We start from the raw sequence: 20,196 nt of genomic DNA, 5'->3' as shown, positions 1-20,196 counted from the left end.
AGTCTCTTTATATCATCCATATTAAAACTACTACAGAAATTATATACCATGTGAAAGGTTCAGTAGAACAACTAGAGATTTTTACAATATTCTCATTTCAGTTTCTACTTCTAACTACTTTGTAAGAAATGGTCTGACTTTATTATATGGGAAAGAAATAAGTATTATGGAGTTAATGTTAACTAAGGACAATTCTTTCCTTAGATTCTGGGAAGATGATTTTGTCCCTGCTGTTATTTTATGTCAATAACAAGACTCACTGCTCAGTGGTCAAACACATTTCTTTCTCAGGTTTAGTGTTTTCTCATAGAGGTTTACCAACCAGAGCTGCATTATGGCAGTGCAAACCTAATGACCAACTGCAGGTTAAGATGTACAAAGATTAGTTATTCCAAGCAGTAGCTACTGTCACTTTACAAAAGACCCCATATGCTGCAAGTAAAAACAACCTGGCTGTGGAGAGGTCAAGTATGATTTTAAGATCAATTATTGTACAAGAAACTGTCCTTTAGCATGTTCAGCTTTCTACCATTTAACAAAGCTGGAATATAGCTGTAGACTTCTATATTCTTCCAGCTACAGGCTTGCAACTGCACCAAACAGCAACTACATACTGGCGCATGAAGGGAAACAAAAAATGAAAGAATAGGCAGAAATCAGCTGGAAAGTTAAAGTGATAATCAACTTGGATGAAGTACGTAACGAGAAGAAAAAAAACTATTATTTCAGGGCCTTGTGGAAAGGAAGAGGGCAACCAATCTGCTAAGATCTGTACCTTCTTGATTGCCAAAAATCTATCTATATAAACACGTTATGGGATACTCAGACACAGTATGGGTGCTTATAGCAGAAATGCAGCAGTGAGACTTTCACCATACTTAGAAAAATTATTTGAATCAGACAGAAATAAGGAATGAAGAGAGAATGAATGGATTCTTCTGAACCAATGGCTTAGAAAGATAAACCACTGAACATCTATCTATACAGAAAATATCCCTTGAGAGCTTTGCTATGGCCTCTTGAGCGGTCAGATATGCACTCCGGCTTAATCAAAAATTGTACCTAAGTGTATGCACACCCTCTTCAACATGGATGCCGCAGTCTCAAGATCCTCAAGTTATTTACAGAAACATCTTTTGGCCCCTACGCGCTTCAACAGAAGCAAACAATGCAGGAATTGTAAATACACAAGACTGACACACACTGGATGATATTCTGTAAAAGGTTATTCTATTTCAGAGATTAAACAGTTCCTACTCTTCTTCAAGTTGCTTTGTTATAGTAAGATACTGTATAGCTCTAAACCCACTTTCTCTATTTTTCACAAATTCTGTATGCAAACAGCTTACTCTAAGAAAACAGAAGATGAACTTAAAAAAAAAGTATAACAGCATTCAGAACAATCGGCATCAGGAAACATGGAAAGCTAACTTGATGTTATCTGCCATCTATGTAAAATAACAGTGACTTCATGAACTACAACCCAGCAAGTTTCTCTTCTATATTTTAACTCATTTCCCTCTAATAACAGAAAAATCAGAAAGTGAGAGTATTTCAGACAACCAAAGTGGAGGAAAAACTCTGAATCTCAAGAGTAATCCCAGCTTATCCAAAGGAAACATGAAGGTGTATTGATAAGATTTCTAGTAACAGTCTTCCATTGAAATGGGTTTTAACAAAATACTTAGACCGCACACAAATTAAACTCTTTACTTTTGGCAGGCATTTTTTTTTCATATAGTTTCAACTGTAAAGATGGTAACATTATGGTTATAGACCGAACTGTGTAGCCTCAGTTTCAAGATTTTGTTAAAAGGTTTTTAATTATCAGAACATATGCAGAAGCAGTTTCCTAGGAGAGAGTGTTCTACAGCTGTGTCACTTTACATAACTAATAAAAACCAAGATGCTGTCTTCATCAATCTGTCTGGTACTCCAGCCCTACATATCAGGATGTACTGGTTGGCTGACCTCTTGTTTATGTACCTTCTCTAAGCATTGGAGTGTAGACACAGTCTTTTAAACTACACTGTCCTAAATATAGCATTACTTTTAGCTTTCGAAATCTTAGGTGCTACTTCAGCCTGAATAGCTGCCACTGATGCTTCATCTGAACAGGAGAGAACAGGAACACTCACACAGCTCCTGCTTGTAAGGGCTGTAAGGTCTCAAACATCTACAGCATTTGTTAGACTAAGGACTAAGTCACAAAGCTTTCACATAATGAGCACTGATGTTTTTACTTTAACATAATGCAACACAAGTTAACACAAATTAGTAATTTTTACCTTATTTCTGTTCTTCTCTTGACCGTGTTCACAACTGTCCTGCCCACTCTGAGTAACATGCAGGCTGCTACTAGAAATCTGAGGCTCTTTGTGACTGTCTCCAAACCAAGAGAAAGGCATGCAAGTAGGAACAGGGGAATCTGAATCTGATGCAGATAGATTGTTACCGGAGTCATCCAACAGTTCTCTGGAACCTCTGAAGTAAGTAGATAAAGTTGTGCTTAAACAACAGCAGCAAAAAAAAAAAATCCCACCCTGACCCCCATACACACTACACCCCCAGAAAACAAACAAACTTACATGACTCGTTTTTCACATCACAATTTGTTTGAAAAATGAAAACTGACATTGGCCTTTAAATGTCATTGAGAAATAATCTGTTAACAAACAACACACACTGCAGGGCCTCTGCAGTATTTCACACAACAATTTTACAATTTCAGATAACTTGCTAATTTAACTATCATAGGCAAAATATAAGTTTTATATTTAAGATAAAATGTATTAGTCTTATGAGTTACTTAAAATATGTAACTCTTCTTTACAGTTTCCTCTGTACTATTCTATATATCTTTCTTATTTCATGAGATTAGAAGCTAATCTCCGTATCATTATAGGAACCTTCACAGAATTTTGCCATTGTTATACTTTAATGGACTTTAAGGTCAAACAATAACGATAATTAAAGAAATTCTTATGTGAAGAACTTTAGAAATGCAGCGTATGTGCCTTAAACAAAAACCAAATAACTACCTGCTATCCAGAGAACTTCTTAGATTTTCTTTTTCTTGTTTCTTGCCCTTGCCCCCAGATTTCCGTAATCCACTGAAGTGAAAAACCACAATTTTCATAAAGCAATTACATTTACACAGTGAAACAACTTTTTAATCAGCAAGCTAATTTTTACATTGATTTCAACAGTTACAGAAAGCCATATTTACGTTGTTTCACGTAGCATAATTATACAGATTATACATGCAAGCTAAAAACTACTACAATCCATATTTTATTTAATAATCACACCATGTGGTCTTTCAAAGACCACATATAATCAAAATAAACACAGAAAACACCTAAAGAAACTTAGCATACAGTGGAGACAACCAAGAGGAAGAACACATTTTTGCTGCAATGTAAGTGTTCATATGCAATGCAGAGTGACTTGAACCAAGTCAATAACTACATTCTGTATGTGTGAAATAAGTTGTTATATATTACAACTTCTTTGTTGCTAGCACCAGCCTGAGTCTTCCATGTTAGCTGGCTTCAATAAGCTCTTCTCCCAAATCTCCAGAGTTAAATTACAAGACTGCATTTCCAGGCAATATGCAGCTCGCACTTTTGTTCTACCCCCGTTTGCTACTTCATCTTCTAAATGAAATTCAGAAGTCCACTCATCACTGCTGCTCACCTCCAAGAATAGTTCAGTAAGCAGCTACTACAGCCAAACCCTATGTAACAACATCTCTACTGAAGAAGGGATTAAAGCAAGACAGGTATAGAGTAATACCAACATGATTTAACATTATAGTCTAGGCACAAACCAGTATCCTGGCATAAAACTATGCATGAATTTACTATTTAATTAATAGAGAAATTGTATATTCGGATAAACAACGAAGAATCCCAAGATATTCTTTGAGGGGGGAAAAGGACAGATAAGTAAAAACCAAACTGTGGTAGGAATATGAATACAACAAATTCAAGATGAAAAAGATTCTGTCCAGTGGTGATGTTATGAAGTAGCATTACTACATTTCCTCAACCTTTTTCTTTAAAGAACATGATATTCTCCAATATGAACAGTGAAAACAATTTATTTCTAAATGAATACATGTAAAGTCTTACCCAAAATCTGGAAATCTCCTCTTGGACTTCCCTGATGTTCCTTCATTTGTTTCTACTGTCTTGTCATCACTTCTCTTTTCTTCTGCTTTTCACAGAGGGATGAAAAATAAACATGCTATTGTAACATTTGCAAGTTACAAGCATCATCCTAAGCACTTGAAAATAAATAAGATAATGAACTCCGAGTAACAGTGTTAAAATTCACATTTACATGTGCTGAAAATACTACAGCCATACCAATGTAAGTTTTTCTCTATAGCAACTTCCCACCGTTCTGGCTGTGTTGTACCATTAAGAAATGGTAACACAACAGTTGCATATGACTGATCAAAAATACTGCTTTTAGTAAACAGTTGTTCTACACTATCTACAAAAAAAATAAAACTCAACATATTATTTCATTGCAATGAACCACAAGCAAAAGATAGTTTAAGACAGGTTTAGAAGAAGAGTAACTCTTTTGCAAAATGTCAACTTCGAAATACACCAACTGGAAGACCAGTATAAGATTCATGAAATTAAAAATCACTTTTAAAGCAACAGCTGCGCAAGTACACCTTTTAATAGCTTGCTTTGCATTTTTTCTGCTTAGTAGCTAGTCCAGGCCAGCTACTGGAACACAGGTTATGTATGCAAGCTGCTAGCTACAGGAACTACATAACCCACATGATAGCCAGTACCTGGAGAGGAGACCCATCCTAACAAGCTCAGTTTCTTGGAAATGGTATACAAACTGTGACTATTCCAAAGAATTAACTGGGACTTTGAAGCTCTATCAAGATTGGTATTTTCAAAACTGGAATACAACCTGCTAGGATCTACTTTTTCACCAGAGGGAGCATGTCCAATTCCAACCACATTATGAAGTGAGATTAAGGGAGAAACTTAAGCATCACACTACCTTGTACCAATGGATACTGATAGAACACTGCAAGCCCTGCACATACTGAATTTAAAATTCTTAGGCTACTAAATGAAATTTAAAAAAATAGTATGTTTGTATTGCAAATCAAGTGTTTCATAACTAAGCTGCCTATGAAAGAGATGCAGCCTGCTTTTTGAATGTCAAAGTAAGATTTAAGCTCTGATTTCAAGACAACTCCTGACATGAAGTAATGTATACAGATATTTTCAATAATCATAAAATCCAAATCACAAAATTGAGAAAAAACTTGCAACCATCCCATCAGCTAATAATTCTTCCTGAAACATATAAAGGTGATGATCTCAAAATTTACATGCTGAATAGTAAGGGAAATTTCCCTTTTTTTGGCACATCTGAGCAGTAGTTTCTAATCAACATCAGAACTTTATGTAATTAGTTAACAAGTCTTTCTAGACATGGAACATTCAATCAATTAGAATTACCCATTAAACTGGTTATTTTTCCTGTCATCTTACATACAAACCCAAAATAATTAATTTGAATATTTACACTTGTTTCTCCAGAGGTAATTTACAAAATGCAGTACAACAGGTTAAAATACAGACTGGGATATGAAGAGATAGGAAGGTAATAGAAAGGATTATTTCAGCGAAATAATAGGTGCATATTTAAAGATGGTTATAAAGCAACAATCTAGCAGTAAGCAGCATTTAGTGTCATTTTGCCTACAAAGAGTGAGTTTTCAGTACTAATCCTCATCTTTGATGCATTGCATTAATTACCTCTTTCAGTGACTCTGCCAGTTTTAAGAAAGCGTTTGCAATGCTTCAGTCATCACAAAGATTAAAGGAGTATAAAGGAAAGCAGTATCACTTATGTATTAGGTACTTGTTTTCGTAAGATTTATTTTTTGAAAAAACAAAGAGAAGCTGAGGCAAAGCCTATTTTTGCTTAAGACTTTATAGAAACGCATTGAATGAGAATGGAAAACAAATCCTGATTTCAGGGTATTAAAAGACAGCAAGTATAATCTGCCCTTATATATTCTGCTGGCTGACCGAAGAAAATACCAAGCATTTACAATACTTTATCTTATCTCTTTTCTAGTTATTTTTAAGACAAAAAAGCCAAATATTTCTACCAAATAGTGATTAGTAGTGTCATGCTGATTATGATACCTTTACAAATAATACAGTAATTCCTGTAACATTCAGAATCTCTATCTTGTTCAAACCTGGATGACATCTGGAAGCACAAAGCCAACACAGAATTTTCTGGGAATCAGAAAACAGTGAGACTCTCAGACTCACTGACACTCACAAGGCTAGTGTTTTGCAGAAATGTGTTAGAACCTTTACTGATTATCCACAGTCAATAACTTGGCTCCCCTCTAGCTTACACCAAGGCAACCGTTTAGACTCTAGACATATAGGTTTGTGTTTTTACCAATCTACCTCAGACTTACTCCTTTTGGTAACTGCTTAACTGAAACAACATTTGTTCTGCAGGCACCTTTTTTGTGGCACTTTGCACTGTAAATTATTTTAGAAAGGCTGAGATTTTTGTATCATTTTGGTAACTTATTGCAGATGAAGGAATTGATAGGTAACCATATTTCAGAAGATACTTCTATTGTATGAGTAAGTAAAAATAGAACACAATGAACTTGCATGCCTTTATTTGCCAACTCCAAACTTCCCTGTAGAATTAACAAGTGGGTTTAGAACAGGTAATTAGTTTTGTAGTCAATTAATTTCCCCTCAAAGTAGTTTATTGTTCAATATTCATTTATACCTAAAAATCTGTAACACTTTAACCATGAAGTACCAAATATAATAATAAATCCTTAAGTCTTACCCTTGGCCTCTTTCCCTTTCCCTTTTGATTCTCTTTGCTTTAGATTCTTGGAATACCCTGGAGGAGAATTTAGAACCATGTCTTCAGGGGGAGGTGAACGAGCTGTGGTTGTGCTATTTTCGTTGTTTGGTTTGTGTACTGGAGAAGAGTGTGTGGAAGCTGAAGGACTTGACTCCACAGGACTTTCTGTGCTTTCCTTCTGTTCAGCTTTTTCACTCTTTTGATCAACGTTGACCAGGTGCGGGAGAGTTAAATTTTCATTCGTTTCTAATGTCTTGGTTAGGTACACAGTGGAAAGTTCTCTGTTGAAAACAGTATCTTCTGAATCCTCATCCTTCAACAAATTCAGAAGTTATTTTATGATAAGCATAATATATAATCAGTCACTGTCTGATCTTTTAAGCCGGGATGTAAGGCTACGCTACACTACACACAAACTTCCTCAGTTCAGAAAAGTTTATCTTAATTGCAGATACCATCTAAATCACATGAAGCTGATTTTGTATGCTTTTATCCACCCTTATATAGACCCTTCTGCACATCTCAAATCATCTTTATCTAGTCAAGGTCAGAAACACTGTGGTACATATTAGCTGTTCCAATTCAATGCAACTTCTCAGTCTAACTGAAGTCGTTCAGTCTTTTCCCTCTGTGACAGGGTCATATATATCAACTATATATACCTGAATTTTTCAACTGTTTTCAAGAATCATGCTAGAACACTTACTACTACACATTTTGTAGACTTAAATGATTATTTATGGAATAATGAAACATTTCAGAATCAGTTTGGTTTTGAAGAAATTTGTTCGCTAACTGGTTTCAGAGGAAGGAATGAAGATAGATAAGCACATTATACAATACACCACTGCCACTGTAACAAAATCTTTCAGTAAACAGAGGACTACAACAAGCTTGTGTACTACTTTGTTAATTTCATATTAACTGTGCTACAAAGAACAACTGAGAGATCACATATCTTGTATGAATCCAACAAGGATTCTTCACTTGACAGGGCATAAAAACATGATGCTTTGGCACAGCCTGAATGAAGCACAGACAGCACAACTGCAAATACAGATAAAACTGAGCATTAATTCAGGCTCCTGAATGCACAACTATCTACCAATATCAGTACCTGCAGATTTGCAGCCTGATGTCCAGCCCCAAGAGATTCTTTCAGCTTTGATCGAGAAGGTGGCTGACGTTTTACTTTCAAAGCCAGCTGAGCTTTTGCTTTGTGGGCACTGGTGTCTAACCTGGGAGTATCCCCAACAAACGCATCAAAATCTGCAACAAATATGTACTTTTTAAAAAAAACAACAACACAATAACCCACCTAGTAGGCAAGTTCTCCAAACCACTGCTTAGGAAAATATTCAGAGGTTAAGTCAGAATTATTCTACCTGTTAACCATCTTATACGATACTGCAATATTTTGGGGGTTGGACTAGATGATCTGTCAAGGTCCCTTCCAACCCCTAACACTCTGTGATTGTGTAATATTTTAACATATTGTCATAGCAATTTCACATTATTTGAAATACATTTATATCCAATATAGTCAATTAAAACAAAATACCATTAGGATATAATTGTATTAAGGTCTGAAAACTGAATTTATTCTCAAATGTACTTCCCCAGCCTTGGTCTTTAAGATAGAAACTCTATACAAGTACATAAGCAACTACCAAATCTTTTTACAATATGCTTCTCATTTGAGCCACCACCTGGTATTTTATAACATTATGAAGATAAAATTACAAAACAAATTAACAAAATCATAGCCAGTTTTGCTTAAAATCATAGCTTAAAACCAATGGGATTTTAACTGACGTAACAGTGGTTTAGTGCTACTAACATTATCAATTACACTAAGAGAATCTGAGGAACAGTGAAAACAGATTACTCTACATCTATCTCCTCTTTCCACAGCTGAGAGACTTTACTACAATAATGTCCCCATAAACTTTGTAAACCAAAATATCCACACTGACTCAGGTAAAACATTTACCTAGTCGACAAGAAACAGCAAACACTTAACTTCTTTTAACAACAAAAATACCCCAAACCACTACGCCTATAACTCTTCCTAATCATTGTTAAATGCAAATCAAAGATCCTACAACCTACTTACCAGAAATTAGCATATCTGAAGAATTGGGTCTTTCTTCTATTGATTCAGTTTCTTTTTCATTTTCTTCTCTTATCTTTGACTGTTCATTATACTGAACTGGACTTTGACAGCCACCTTCCAGTAAATTGCCACCTCCAAGTGTATATGGCATTATCTCATATATTTTTAATTTACTTTCAAGCTCTGATATCTGCAAGAATTAAAATTCAGAAATGAGATACAACCCTCCAAAACTACAGAAGTTTATCTCAAAATATAATACTGCTTTACTTTTTCCTGATATATTTTCATCTCTTCTGCATGCTTCTGGTCTCTCTCTTCAAGCAGCCTTGAATGATCCTCTTCTTTTTTCATAAATTCTATTTCTCTGGTGGAATAAAAGCATACATATATATGAAACAGTAATATACAGAACTGTAGATAGATACATACAATAGAAATACACATTTGAAGCGTGAAATACATGCATAACAACTATTACATTTTACCCTCTTTTACAAAAATACATGTACACACAGTATTTTTCTTCCAAAAGCTATAGTAAAATTCTTTGTAGGCAAATAAACTGCATTTTATTTCTTCTACTTGGTTCACATCCTACAGAAACTGCATTGGCTGTGTCTTACAGAAAGCAGCAATGATTACAAGAAGCAAACATAAATGAAAACTTCTCTTTGGTGCAAGTGAAATAGAATAACATACAAAAGCAGAAAATAAGTGTAGAATATATACACAAAAAGCACAAACTTCAGGGACAGTCAAAGGAGTAAAGCGAATTTGCTAAACAGTAAATGGAAATGGAAACTAGCACAACAGCAGTCAGCTTAAGGTACTTTCGAACTCCCAAGCACATAAACTTGGGAGGAGAGCAGACAGAAGACCTTTAAAAAGGTCACCAAAAAGCATAAAAATACACTGTGAAAAGCAGTATTTCTGGATGTGGACTGAGGAGCAAAAGATCTGCAAACTGCCTTTAAAAATAAGTGGAGAGAGTGGAGAGATTTGGGACAAGAGAATTATATGATTACAGCAACTACCAAAGCAACAGCTGTGTTCTGTATTATCAAGACACTTCTACAAGTATTTTGCAATTAGGTCTTGTTTAGCCAAGACAAAAGAAAGTAGAACAAATAGACACAACAGGATGACAAGAGTGTTCAAGTCTTACATAGGTCCATCCAATAAACAATATTACCTCTACTAAAAACCCAAAACCTGTTAACAGATTGAAGATACTGTTTTCATGCTGCCATTTTGATACATACCCCAAACTCTTAATTTTTTTTCTGAATTCCAATTACTTCTCCCCACACTCATTCAGACCGAATCACATGTATGTTGCTCTTATTGCACATCCTTTGATGACTACCCTATCTAGCACAGGTAAGTTGGTCAAAGCTGGAGCTTTTATCACAGACAGCAAAAGGCGCTGCCAGATTTCAAGGGGTCCTTCCAAAAGTAAAGACACATTACAGTTTCTCATCTAAGTTGTTTAGAAACTGTATTAGTGAAATATTAAATCAGTTTTCCTAACCTTAGAATCAAAAGCAGCAACAATTTTTTTGAGAATCTTTCCAGAGGCTGCTGACCTAAGATACTGAAGAATTCACCATGCTTCCCTAATCTCTGACAAATTAAAAGACAGCATGTTAAGCAAACCCTAACCTTAGGTATGGTTGTCAATTTTCCCCATAATGTACAACACATGCATGAAAGAAATAAAGACCCGGTATTTTGGGATACTTACTTTTGTTGGTAATCTTTGAGCAATTTCTTGGCCTTGTTGTATTTCTTTTCAAGGGCATCACATTGTTCTTGAGTTTCTTTAAGATGCTCATTCACTGTTTTGCATAAACTCTGTGCCTCTAACCAGTAGGTCTCTAACTTTTTAATTTTCTCTTTGCTTTCATCTAAGTTTTGCTGAAGTTGGGCCCGACTTAGCTTCCATTCATTTTTTTCTGCTTCAACAATTTTTAACTGAAAATATTAACACTTAAAGAATTAATCTAAACTAAAAGGTTAAATAAAAACTGTTTGTTTATGCAGAGAATAGCTAATAACAATTGAATACTTAATAGTAATATAGCTTTAAAAGACATTGTATCAATTCTCCCAACCTTTCTAATCCACTTAAGTTAGAACTCAAACTTTTACTACTTCGTCATTGGTATTGCTTCTTTTTAAAGAGATAAAACTAGTAAGACCTTTATTGTTACATGATGTTGATTTGTTCAAGGTCTCACAATTTCTTAATACTTCTAGAGGCAACTGGAGATACAAAACTTAACATGTATAAACAAGCTCCCTGTCCTACTACTTTGTTACCAAGAGCTTTTTGAATAAAGTTAATGAGACCAGTTGATCTTCCCTGGCACTTTTTAAGACACTGCTCTTCCTAATAAATTGTGATATATCCATGATCTGCTTTTCTGGGACTAATGCATAAAACCACCAAACATTCCCTCAACAAAGGAAAGGTACGGGGCCCCTTCATCTTGGCAGCAGCCACATTATAGAAAACAATGTGAAATGGTCCAGGACTTGGGGAAGCGAGCAGGCAGGAAACTGCTTACTTTGTCCATGCCTCCTTTTTTGGTGACACCACTTATACTGAGGAAAACACTCCTTTTGAAGTCAGTTAAGATCATCTGCTGATGGAACAGAGATGTGGAAGGTCCAAGAATGTATTGAATTAAAAATGGGGCAACAAGCTGTACCAACAGCAGTATTTTTAACAGCTTTTTAGTAATTCAGCTGGGGGCAAGTTCACTAATACTGGAAGGAAGAGGAGCATTGCTAGAAATCAAAATCAGAATTATCATAAGGACCTAAAGTAGTTTTGGGTGCCTTGCCTCTCTACTCTTGGAGTTCTAAACTTCTGCATACTATAAGAAAATTCCCAATAGACATTGCTATTAAAAGTTATTGCAATTTGAAACACTCTCCTCTCCCCACCTGCTACTCGCCCCAGCGATATATCGCAACTTGCCCAACGGTATGCATTTCTCAGCAGGGCCACACAGAAGGGCAATGGAATAAAGAAGCTGCTTAACTGCAACAAATATTTCCAGGAAATGGCTACACACAGATCTCCATCAGTAGAAAAAGCAGCAAAAAGAATAAGAAACCTTTTCTCAGAGAAAGAACACTGTTGAACAAATCCTCACCAAAAAACAAACCAACCCAACCAACCCAGCCCAACCAAGCTGGAATAAACTCTTTCCCCAAAGCAGGTCAGAAATTTGAGAACAAGAAAAGAGGGTAAACAAGGTAGTAGAAATAATTTCCTGGTAACAGAAAGTCAGCTACAAACTGCTGTCTGTATGTGCCAAACCTATACTCAAAAAAACCTAGTTCTATCCACTCAAAATGCTCTCATCTTTGGAAGCTTTTTTCATACAGTACTCCACTATGCTCAGTTCCACTCTAAGCAGTAATACTGAAGCATTCCTTCTATAATGGCACAGGGGTGAATTTTGGGGTTAGGTTTTTTTATGTGTTTGTTTGGGAGTTGTGTTGGGTTGAGGCAGCCCCCTTCCCCACCACTGGCAACAATAAACACTCAGACAAACGGATTGCAAAAGTGATGGAAAGTTTAGATAGAAAGCAGTGAACATTTACAGAAAACCAAAAGCGCAGTGACAAAGAAAGATCCCAAAACAGACCCAGAGAGATCCCATCTCCACCTGAGGGTACACCCAAGACCCCCAGGGCTCCTCCTTCCCCCTCCCACTGCTAGGCTAGTCTCAGCTGGCCAGATCTGAGACTGCCCATCCCCCCGTGGCCTTGGGCCTAGCCAGGCCCAAAGCCAGGAGGCATCTCCCCCAGTTACCGGCTGATAGAAGAGGAAGAAAAGAGAGTGCCAGACTCTGCACTGCATCTTACAGTGGTGCAAAGAATTGTGGTAAGAAATACATAATTTCCTGTGTCCACCCCTCTGGACTGGACTTCTGGACACAGGAAGTAAACACAGCAGGGGGCACCCAGCTCAAACTGCAAGAGTATATGGTTTTGGTTTGTTATTGTTTTCATTTTGAGCACAACTCTTCGAGCTTAGAAATGCCTGCCTAGCATAACAGAGAGTACATAGAGCCTGAGGTCTAAATCAGATGACTGCCTTCTGCATTCAGCCTATTCTCAGTAAAGTTCATAGATAGAAATTAAAAAAATAAAATCCAACAAGCCACAAACTAAAAACATACCAAATAAGATTTGAAAACTTACCTTCTCCTTCAGTTGATTCACTTCAGCTGTTGTTACTGCGTGTTTTAATTGTAGCTGAAACAAAACAAAATTTTATGAGGAAGCACAAAATGGTACTTTGCTAGTTTTAAGTATTTGGCCATGATTCCCTTCCTCCTCAAACCAATTTTATAGTAGCATAAAATCAAACTAATTATTTGTCAATTAGAGAAGTAATCATGAGCTCTTATTGGGGGGTGGAGAGGGAAGTTGAATTAAAACCCAAGAAAGTTCTATAGTATTCTATTTGCTACAAAAGTCAATACATGACAAATTGCAGTTAAAAATTCCACCTTATTGTATATACACATGTACAGAAGCGAGGAGGTTAAAATAACATTTCAATGTGCCAGGAAAATAAAAAAAGTGTTAGTGAACTTACAATGACAACTGGCAAAATTCAACAGCACTAGATTATTTTTACTTATCAGCCCTTCGAAATAAATGTGCTGACTTGGTTTTAAAATTAAGCCTGGTACTTTACACCACAAACACTCACAGGATTATTGGAAATAGATAACGGCTACACCTAAGACAAATGTAAATGCTATCATTAACATATCTTCAGGAAACTGCTAAGGTTTTTATTGTAACTTGTTTTGTATCTGTAACCCTGGGGGAATAGTGCACCAAATACATAAAACCAAATAAATCCATGACTGTCCTTTATTTAGATTATGTTAATAACATCATAGCAATGATTGTAGCTGAGAGCTTAATTGTACTCCAAGTAAATATAGCACTTAGGAAATGATTCTGTAGTCTGCTGCTATGCATCCTAATCCAGAAAAATTGTAAATGCTCTCTAATGAGTAATAGCTGAAAGCTCAGCTTCTACAGCAACAAAGTTACCATGAAAGCAAACCTACGGAGGTCTTCAAAATATGGATCCTTCATAAAAATAACCCGATTTATGCAAAATGGCATCTGACAAACAGTTTCTTCGCAGTGTATTTTTCACCTCCAAAGTGAAAGTGACAGGGACTTAAATCTACCAAGGCAGCACAGCCCCCCAAAATGCCAAAGACTGTACCACTTAAAACATCAACTTTCACAAAGCTGAATAAAACAAATATGCTCCTTTATAAAAACCTTGGGGAAAGGGAATCCAATTTTCTAATTATGTTACATTTGGATTCAGAGTCTGGTTTACAAATCCATTACTTCCACAAAATACACCAGGGGAAAAAAAAAAGAAAAAAAAGGGGAAAACACAGTATCAAGTGCTTTTATGTATGCAGAAATTTTGCAGAGGACCTCAGGGACTAAAGCAAGAGATGAGATGTGGATTTCCTGTCTTCCTGAAGGACATCTAAGGCATACATTTCAAGGGGCATTTACTGGCCAGGAGAAAACAAATCTAAACCCATGAGTAGGACACACAATTTATATCCAAGTCTTACAAGGTGCAGACGCTCTGTTATCACAAAAATTATTTAAGGAACTGCTACCATACCTCTTTAAATTTAAGAAGAGACTGTGCTGAATCCATATCTAGCGGTAAACCAATATCTTCATTTTCAGGAAGATCAAAAATTTCTACTGATTTTCCATGGAAATGTGACTCATATGTATCATCGTCATCATCATAGTCATCATCCTGAGAAAATGGGAAAATCATGACATTCTGTGACACACACCTGTGTTTTGCATTACAGTAGTGGCAGTAACAAAAGCACAAAATCGAGGAATCCAAACAGTTGTGAAATTTTTCTTAACTAGTTGCTACTCCGTTTTAATTTCTTACACCTACAGTAAGTTTTAAAGGTGCAAACAATTTCACTAAGTTCCACAAGAAAGCCAAGTAAGCCACACAGAAACTAATCACACATGGCTGATGCTTAAAAGTATCTTTTGAATTACTGATTACTTGAAGGACAGCAAGCAGTGATAATCATGTGCCTTGATAATAGTAATGTATGAAGTAGGTTTTTTTCTTTTTTTTCAACTAATTGCCTGTTTTATCCTTTTTTTGCTTCAATTTGACTAATAAAACATTTATGCCATTTTCAGAAGTAATTGCATGTAGCAGTAATCATGTTATTTTTTTAATATGTGAGTAGGCATAAAATTTTACCTGCTCTGTATCATCATGCACATAGTGCTGCTCATACAGACATCTCTCTTGTTCCAAGGTCTCGCTAATGAGGCGGGCTACTTCACTTTGAGTCCCTGGCTTCTCTCTCCCAATCAGAAACCTACAGGACAAAACCAAATTATCTTGCAGCAAAAACCTGAAGATATGTTTAAGAAATTAGTTCACCATAACATTGCCTTCAACAATGTCTTTGAAAAATTTCCAGATTATGGCTTCATACTATTTTCTAGTAATGAAAAGTGATTAAAAGAAAGTATTATTTAATAAAAATATACATACCTCACTGTGCCTTTGGTATTTTTTAACACAGTGGCTGCAAAGAACTGAGTAACTCCCACCAGACTTATGCCATCAACCTCAACAATCTGATCATTTACTTGAATTCTGCAAAATAAATACTTACTGATCAGTTCAACAAAAATTTTGGCTTGACAGATTTTTGACATGACAAGTATCATTTAAAATCTATCACTAGTATTTATAATGAGAAATTCTGAGTCCCAAGAAATGAATTGCTTAAAAACAATCCCCTGATTGTCAGTTACTATGTAAATAATCAGTTAAAATGTACATGGTATTTGCTTTTGTATTTTTAATACTACCTAGAGTGACTGGTGTCCTGGGGCGTCAACACAATTTTGTGGTACTTCTACACATGGGCATATTCTAAGCTTTTCTCATACATGCTGTATCCAGATCTACAATTATTTTGCCAAATGTCCCCTATTAAACCCCCTGTTTTAAAAAAAAAATAATATAAAGCAGGAAAGTATGCAGCTACATTCAGCCTCTGTACTTCTATTCACAGTATTCAGCCTATCCAGTGAAAACAACTGGTTTCAGTTAGAAATTTGTAAAAATCATAATCAATGCAGTGAAAAACTCACCTTCCATCTTTCTGAGCAGCTCCACCATCTGTTATTGTTTTCACAAAAATCCCTAGTTTTTCCAGTCCCTGATCAGCACCAACTCCCATTCCAATAATACTGATGCCCAGACCACTGTCACCTAAAGGAATCAAAAATCTAACATGAGCTGCATAACACACAATTTAACACTTAGCAGTAGCGAGCTGTTTCAAAGCATTCCAAGTTCTTCCACAGAAAAGGTAAGAAAATTCACTTTAAAAAACCAACCAACCAAAACAAACCACAACATATTTTCTATCCAGTTACTACTTAAAGTCTTTTAGTTCTGTCTTCAATGCTTCAAGGTATCTGAAGGAGATAGCAAGATTCATGAATTGTATATATTTTGTATTTTGGTGTGGATCTGTGATTCAGTAACGTAGTCTTCCTAAATTCAGTTAAGTATGACAATTCACACTTAATAGGGGCCACTTAAGGTTTACTGAATTCAGCAGAAGCAGTCACAAATGAAAATCTGAACACACATTTACAAATTCAAGACCTCAAAAAACCCAAACCAAAACAAACCCCAACAACAACAACAAAAACCCAAACCCAAAAAACTATCAAGAAAAACACAATTTTAAATGGTTTGATATTTTCTTTGTATCTTATCTCTTGCAAATGCACCTTTTTCAATTTCCACAGGAAATACTTCCATCTTTTCCACTCTTTTTTCAAGCTCATACTCAGCTGAGGCTGCCACAGGGTCAACTTCTTCATTACGTCTATCATAGTCTTCATTTGAGTAAGTACTGAAAACCTAAAGAAGGTAAATAGAAAACTTTTAGTGTTTTCCTACTCCCTTCCAAACATGAAACAACTAAAAGAAAATTAGTATGAGAATTACAGTGGTAGTTTTAGAGGTCCATTTTCCAAACAATCATCCATTTAATAAATACTGCTGCTGCAAGACAGTTTCCAACTCACAAAGTAGTAACATTTCAGAAGTTTCAAAACAATTCCTTAAATACTTTTTGTGTTGCAAATGCACCAAATAGTTAAAAGAAATCAGTCAAGGAAATCAGTCATCCTCTCTTTGATTTAGTGTGACTTCTTCCTCTCTTCTTTCATCCTCCCCATGCCATCTTCCAATTGAGTGCTTCAAACAGATCTTGTTTTTTGACTTTGCAAGGGAATCATGCAGTTTCCCAGGAAAAGGAAATGCCTTGTTACATACATTACTATTTTTAGTAATCACTCCAGCTGAACTTTTGAATTGTTAAAAGTAAAGGATAAACAGCAGAAATTAAGTCATGACTCTAGAAAGCAAGAATAAGCTATACATAACATGGTTCATTTTACTTATTAACATGTTCATTAATTGTTTGGATAAAATTAAATAAAAATACACTGCCTCACATTTATCTGAGAACCAAAGTTTATCTGCTTAAGTTTTTGCAAGCACTGAGTGTTTTACTCAACATTGCTGAAAGACTAAAACCAGTTCTGGACTGCAGCTGTAGCATCCATCTCCCTAACTGGGAATGTGTAGTGTTGACACAAAGTTAATTTACACTGGCTTGCTAAGGTTTTGCAGCTTTTGCATTTTCCCACTAAGACTACCTAGACAGGTTAAGTGCAATCATTTGAATAAGACAACAGTAATTAGCTGCAATCAGCTTTTTTCCAGTAAATTTCCATCCACTACTCTATGGTGTAAGCTCTGCACAGCAGTAGCCTCAGTCACAGGAAAACAGTTACTGAAACAGATTAGCAAAATGCAAGTAATACAACTCAAGCATTTTCCATGGGGAGCTCAGTGCTTTACCTCCAGACTACAGCTGGAGGACAGTTTCACAAACTCTTTACCAAATCCTACAAAACAGCTACTCCAGAAACACATCATGGCCATGTAGCAGTCCAGCAAGTAAGATTAGATCCACTTGGCTGAAAGGGAAGGAAAAACCCCACTCCTTCAAGGCTTATATTGCCTCCAATCAAAAGTCTGCTCTTCCCAAAACTTGCATAAAGTTAGATAAACTCCTTTGGGTTATCATACCAACACCACTGGGAAAAAAACTGGACACAGAAGTATAACACTAACACTATCTGCCTTTCAAAAACTCTACAGAAAAATCTGCAAAATAGACAATCATCCAAATGGTTTGATCCCTATCAAAAAAAGGTGATCAAGTTCCTTAAATCATTCTCCCTCCCCACCCCCAAAATCTGTAAATAGGATATGAAGCAGAAACGTCTCATGAAGCACCATTCTGTTTGGAACAGGGTCAGTCTGGTTTGGTGCCTTTCCTTCCCAACCGAGAAATCAATCACATAAATGACTGAATGAGCAAAATGTGGAGAATGGTAGTAGTTCATTTTGGAGACATTGACAAGTGTATTTTCTTGATTTATTATACCACTGTAGTCTAACTCACAAAGCAGAAAATAAAAGCAGTCACTATCTACCAAGAATTTACATGACCGATTATTTACACAACCATTTATAAAAGCACTGGAAGTCTGGGGGGAAGCAAAGGTGCACCATCGTAACAGTATTGTATATGCAGCAGAAAGTCAAATACCTATGAAATTTCTAAAAACTGTAGTTTTCCAGCTTGAAAGTAACAGCATTGTACTTGAGAGACTAATTTTGACACAAAATTGATCATAGGAATTGATCGTCTGCTGGGAGTGGATCACAGAATTTCAAATTAGTAGTGGCTTAAAGTCCAGCGATGTTTCTAACTGTTATTTGTAAAACATATCTATGCAAATGGTGATTGCTAATATTTATGCACATTAACTTAAGAAAAACCTATCTGAAACAAATTCTAAGAGGAACAATTCATACTTTTAAAGCGTGAGAACGTTTAATATTCTAAAAACTGTAACCCTACAAATAAGATGAGATAGACCCATTTCAAAATAGTAAGTAAAACCTCCCTGCTCAACTTCAGAGAAGTAATTTTGAGGAAAACCATGAAATTACAAAGAAGAAAACTAAAACTGATACACATCCAGAAGCCAAACAGCGCAGTAACAAAAAACCACAAAACAAGGCAAGAGTCAAGGACAAAAGACAGAAATATTTATCGTGCATATGTGGAATTATAACATGGTATTCATCTTTTATGAGATGAAACAGTAGAATTGTTGATACTAATATAGAAAACACAGAATGGCTCAGCAAATTTTTGTTGCCAAATAGCAAAACTAACATTAACCACAGCTAAAATGTGGATACTAAGTAATATAAGTTACAAGTTACACAGTTCTAGATTGATGAGAAAACTAAATGCAGATCATCCCTGTGCTGTGTCTGGCAGGCCTTAATCACTGCATGAAATGTATTAGAGACAAAAGTAATTCTTATCTTATTATTTAGAAGCCACTGCTATCCACAGCTTATAAAAGTATTAGTGTGCAAGTGATATTTTTAAGAGATATGCTTCAGCAAACACAAGCTATTGTCTCTACATAGAAGAAAGTGGATGAATTTTACAAGCCCATTACCACAGCTTGTTATATACTCAGGAGATTAACCTAGCATTAATAACTTCTGGATCCTGTCAAGCTAATAAATGATGAAAAACCTTAGTATACCGGGGGGAACAACACACACACATTTCTTTTTACACTGAAGACCTCTTTTCTTCAGAACGAATAAATGTATTTTGAATCCAAAAAGTTTTAAGAATTCTTAAGAATTAATTTAGTTAAATTGTTAAAATATATACTATAAGTATCACAGTATCACTCAGGTTGGAAAGGACCTCGAGGATCATCAAGTCCAACCTATCAACGCAGACCCCATGACTAGACCATGGCACCAAGTGCCACGTCCAATCTCCCCTTGAACGCCTCCAGGGTCGATGACTCAACCACCTCCCTGGGCAACCCATTCCAATGACGAATTACTCGCTCGGTGAAGAACTTCTTCCTCACCTCGAGTCTAAACCTCCCCTGGTGCAGCTTGAGACTGTGTC

General features: G+C 35.9%; 1 protein-coding gene across 7 annotated transcripts in view; it reads right to left on the bottom strand.

Moving 5' to 3' along the window:
- The window catches only part of LOC137441289 (neurabin-2-like), a 41,551-nt gene that overhangs the window by 10,535 nt on the left and 10,820 nt on the right, over window positions 1-20,196 (bottom strand). For 5 of the 7 annotated variants that reach the window (XR_010987367.1, XR_010987368.1, XM_068138562.1 and 2 more), the window contains exons 3-16: window positions 16,895-17,027; window positions 16,244-16,364; window positions 15,636-15,740; window positions 15,336-15,456; window positions 14,715-14,858; window positions 13,241-13,294; window positions 10,764-10,993; window positions 9,287-9,383; window positions 9,017-9,206; window positions 8,018-8,169; window positions 6,880-7,213; window positions 4,137-4,221; window positions 3,042-3,113; window positions 2,289-2,484 (exon numbers count right to left, since the gene is read on the bottom strand). Coding sequence is in view for 5 of the 7 variants with exons in the window: in XM_068138562.1 (XP_067994663.1) it covers window positions 2,289-2,484; window positions 3,042-3,113; window positions 4,137-4,221; window positions 6,880-7,213; window positions 8,018-8,169; window positions 9,017-9,206; window positions 9,287-9,383; window positions 10,764-10,993; window positions 13,241-13,294; window positions 14,715-14,858; window positions 15,336-15,456; window positions 15,636-15,740; window positions 16,244-16,364; window positions 16,895-17,027 (2,034 nt within the window). In the remaining 2 variants the exon portion in view is untranslated. The remainder of the gene's footprint in view (window positions 1-2,288; window positions 2,485-3,041; window positions 3,114-4,136; window positions 4,222-6,879; window positions 7,214-8,017; window positions 8,170-9,016; window positions 9,207-9,286; window positions 9,384-10,763; window positions 10,994-13,240; window positions 13,295-14,714; window positions 14,859-15,335; window positions 15,457-15,635; window positions 15,741-16,243; window positions 16,365-16,894; window positions 17,028-20,196) is intronic. The other 2 variants (XM_068138564.1, XM_068138566.1) reach the window with 1 other exon arrangement.

The sequence above is a fragment of the Melanerpes formicivorus genome, unplaced genomic scaffold (assembly GCF_026170545.1).
Source record: "Melanerpes formicivorus ecotype bairdi unplaced genomic scaffold, bMelFor1.0.p_v2 SCAF_5, whole genome shotgun sequence".
NCBI classification, from domain to species: Eukaryota; Metazoa; Chordata; class Aves; order Piciformes; family Picidae; genus Melanerpes; species Melanerpes formicivorus.
The sequence above is the reverse complement of the archived record's forward strand: the minus strand, read 5'-3'. Positions and strand labels throughout refer to the sequence as shown.